This window comes from Mandrillus leucophaeus, unplaced genomic scaffold (assembly GCF_000951045.1).
Source record: "Mandrillus leucophaeus isolate KB7577 unplaced genomic scaffold, Mleu.le_1.0 Scaffold118, whole genome shotgun sequence".
NCBI classification, from domain to species: Eukaryota; Metazoa; Chordata; class Mammalia; order Primates; family Cercopithecidae; genus Mandrillus; species Mandrillus leucophaeus.
Window position 1 is genome coordinate 8,647 of NW_012100098.1, and position 3,192 is coordinate 11,838.

Consider the following 3,192-nt stretch of genomic DNA (forward strand, 5'->3'; position numbering starts at 1 on the left):
AAAGCCTAAAATATTTACTATCTGGCCCTTTACTGAAAAAGTTTGTCAACCCTTATTCTGCAGCACCAAAAACACTGAGTAGTACACAGACTCCAAAATATTGCCCAGAAGTGCTCCTTTCTCATCAAACTAACTGGAGAAGTTTCCTTTACTTCAGTTCCAAATTACTTAAACAGAATCTCTATTTCTCAAATTTATTTGCCTAAATGACTAGCCCTCAAGAAAGTGTTATCTCAAAAAGCTCTATTCCCTTATTTAGACTCAAGTTTCAGCTAAGATGCTAGGGTTGGTTCCCAATAAATTCAAAAGATCGGAAAGCTTACCTGGGGCATTTGCTATAGCCAACGGCAGGCCTTGAATTGGGTGCACCTGGATTCCTGAAGTACCCAATGCACTGAGGTTAATGGTCTGGAGGCCTGGCATGGAGGAGAGTTGAGCAGCATTCACAGTGACTGTGCCAGCAGGAATGGAAGCAGCTGAGGCAATGGGTGTAAGAGTGGTGCTGCTGCTGCTGGTCTGTCCCAAAGAAACACCCTGCATTGGGGCTAAGGTGATTGTCTGGGCTTGTGGGTTCTGAACTTGGAGGTTCTGCAGCTGTAGAGTCTGCCAACTGACCTGTCCGTTGGGCCCCACTGTTGGTGTCCGGATGATGATGGGACCAGAATTTGGAACAGCCTGAAGCTGGAGGTTCTGGAGGGTTTCTTGGGAGATAGCTTGAGTTGTAAAGGTCTGCCCTGACAATGGTGCTGCTTGGAGGGCCTGGAGGGCCTGTCCCCCTTGAACTAGCTGAGGCTGGATAAGAATTTGTTGCTGTTGTGTCTGCTGGTTTTGCTCTCCTTCTTTTTGCTGACCTGCTTGCAGTGAGCCTCCAGATGTCTGGTTTTGCTGGATGTTCAGAGCATCAGACCCCTGTAGCCCACTGACCCTCTGGGGTGTCTGGCCTTGAGAGTTGGTCCCTGATGATCCACTGGTAGTAAAGTTCATAATTCCCATGTTGCTGGTGGTAGTAGTAGTTGAGTAGCTATTGGCATTGGTAAAAAAGGAGCTGGAACTGGCTTGTGATGACACCAAGCTGGCAGAACTGATGGTAGTCCCTGAGGTGACAGGCTGTGAGCCGCTCTCCTGGGACCCGGAGCTGCTGATGGTGACTGCCTGAGAGCTGGGAGTCAAGGTAGCTGCAGAAACGCTGTTGACAGGTAGCAAGGTGATGTTCCCATTCAGGGCCACTGGTACATTGGTCACATACTGAGTCTGTCCTGAGAGTACATTATTAGCCAGGCCTTGGAGGGGGACAGCCTGCTGGAGTAGATTTGGCATAGCAGCAATGATGTTGCCTCCACTTCCTCGATTTGTGATAATCTGTTGGTTTGCACCTGGTATGATCTGTATTTGACCAGAACCATCCTGCTGCACTTGGGCCCCAGTGGCAGCAAACTGCAGCTGTTGCCCATCAACGGTCTGGAACTGTGGGATTACTTGATACTGAATATTAGGCATCACTCCAGGTAGTCCTGTCAGAACTTGCTGGTTCTGTAAGTTGGGAGTGGTAGCCACAACATACTGCCCACCAGAGACTGTGCGATTCTTGGAAGACTCACTGCCATTGCTGCCATTGGTACTGCTGCCACTCTGTTCCTTTGAGGTAGGGGTAGCCCCAGAGGAGGAAGAGATGATCTGCCAGCCATTGGCACCCTGTGAAAGTTGTGTGGCTGTGAGGTCAAGCTCACCTGTTCCCCCTGACTGACTCGGGCCCTGGGAGTTGTTGCTGTTCTCATTGGGTGACTCAATTCTGCTGCAAGTTGCTGCCAGCAGAGCCAAAGGGGATGGCTGGGACTCCTGGCCAAAAATAAGGGAGAGGAAAGGAGTTAGTGACACCCAGCTGCCAGCCTAGGGGGCAGTATACAACAAATAAACAGCAACGTAGTGCAGACAAGGAGCAAAAAACAGAAACAAAAAGCTGACCTATCTGTATTGCTGAAACTCCTGTCTTTGGGGATCTCCATACTCTTACTTCTTATCTATAAAATGGTTTTGATAAGCTCCCTAAAAAGCTTTCTATGAAGAGTAAGGCAATTATCTAAGAATATTTACATCCTCTCAACATCTTCCCCACTCTATTATTATCACTTACCTGCCCTCCTCCTCCTCCACTGCTGCTGCTACTGCCTGTGCTGCTACTTCGAGCCTGTGAAAAGGCACCACCACCATTACCACTGCCCCCATTATTGCCACCAACTCCTTTTTCAATCTTCACCACAGCTGTCATTTCATCCATGGAGTGATCTTGGTCTAAAACAATTAAAAAACAAACAACTTAAACTTGAGGGAAGAAAAGAGATGAAGTAGGAAGGATAAAAGGAGGCTATGATGAAATAGCAATGACTAACAGGAAGGCGATAGGCGCCAGTATAAAGAAAATGGATTGGAGGGCAGAGGGGAGCTGCAGGGCATGCAGGACATGAACTAGGCTCAATGGTGCCAAAAGTGGGCCTCAATTCTCCCTTACACAAAATTAAACTAAGAAAACATTCAAAAAGTGCTTTGGGGATAGGAAATGTGAAGGATGGTAGTCATGCTGAAAGAGTTTCAAAATAAGAAAAAGTATCCTAAGGGAAAAAAGGACAGGTAGGGCAAAAAACAATATGTGGGTGGATGGAAAGCTTGCTAAAATTAAGGTTAAAAGAGATGGAGAGGCCAGGCGCGGTGGTCATGCCTGTAATCCCAGTACTTTGAGACGCTGAGGCAGGAGGATCACCTGGGGTCAGGAGTTTGAGACCAGCCTGACCAACAAGGAGAAACCCCGTCCCCACTAAAAATACAAAATTAGCCGTGTGTGGTGGCGCATGCCTGTAATCCCAGCTACTCCCGGAGGCTGAGGCAGGAGAATCGCTTGAATCTGGGAGGTAGCAGTGAGCCGAGATCGCACCATTGCACTCCAGCCTGGGCGACAACAGCGAAACTCCCTCTCAAAAAAAAAAGAGAGAGATAAAGAAACAAAAATCCAAGTATTAAAAGTAACAAGAGGAGAGGGGAAAAAGAAATAAAAAGTTTTAGTAGGAAAACATTTGTGAATACTACTAAGGAACTAAAGGGGTGTACTGGTTAGTAGTCAGAAGGTTTCGGGGCGGAGGGCGGGCCCTGAGGGAAAGGGCGGTTTCGGGGTGAGGGGCGTGGAAAGGGCGGGACGGTGGG

General features: G+C 48.0%; 1 protein-coding gene across 1 annotated transcript in view; it reads right to left on the reverse strand.

The window, feature by feature from the left end:
• Positions 1-323: 323 nt before the first annotated feature.
• SP1 (Sp1 transcription factor) overlaps positions 324-3,192 on the reverse strand; it is a gene marked incomplete at its 3' end in the record, with an annotated part of 9,447 nt that continues 6,578 nt past the window's right edge. Inside the window, exons 2-3 of the mRNA XM_012001546.1 lie at positions 2,132-2,289; positions 324-1,836 (exon numbers count right to left, since the gene is read on the reverse strand). Coding sequence (XP_011856936.1) covers positions 324-1,836; positions 2,132-2,289 — 1,671 coding nt within the window. The remainder of the gene's footprint in view (positions 1,837-2,131; positions 2,290-3,192) is intronic.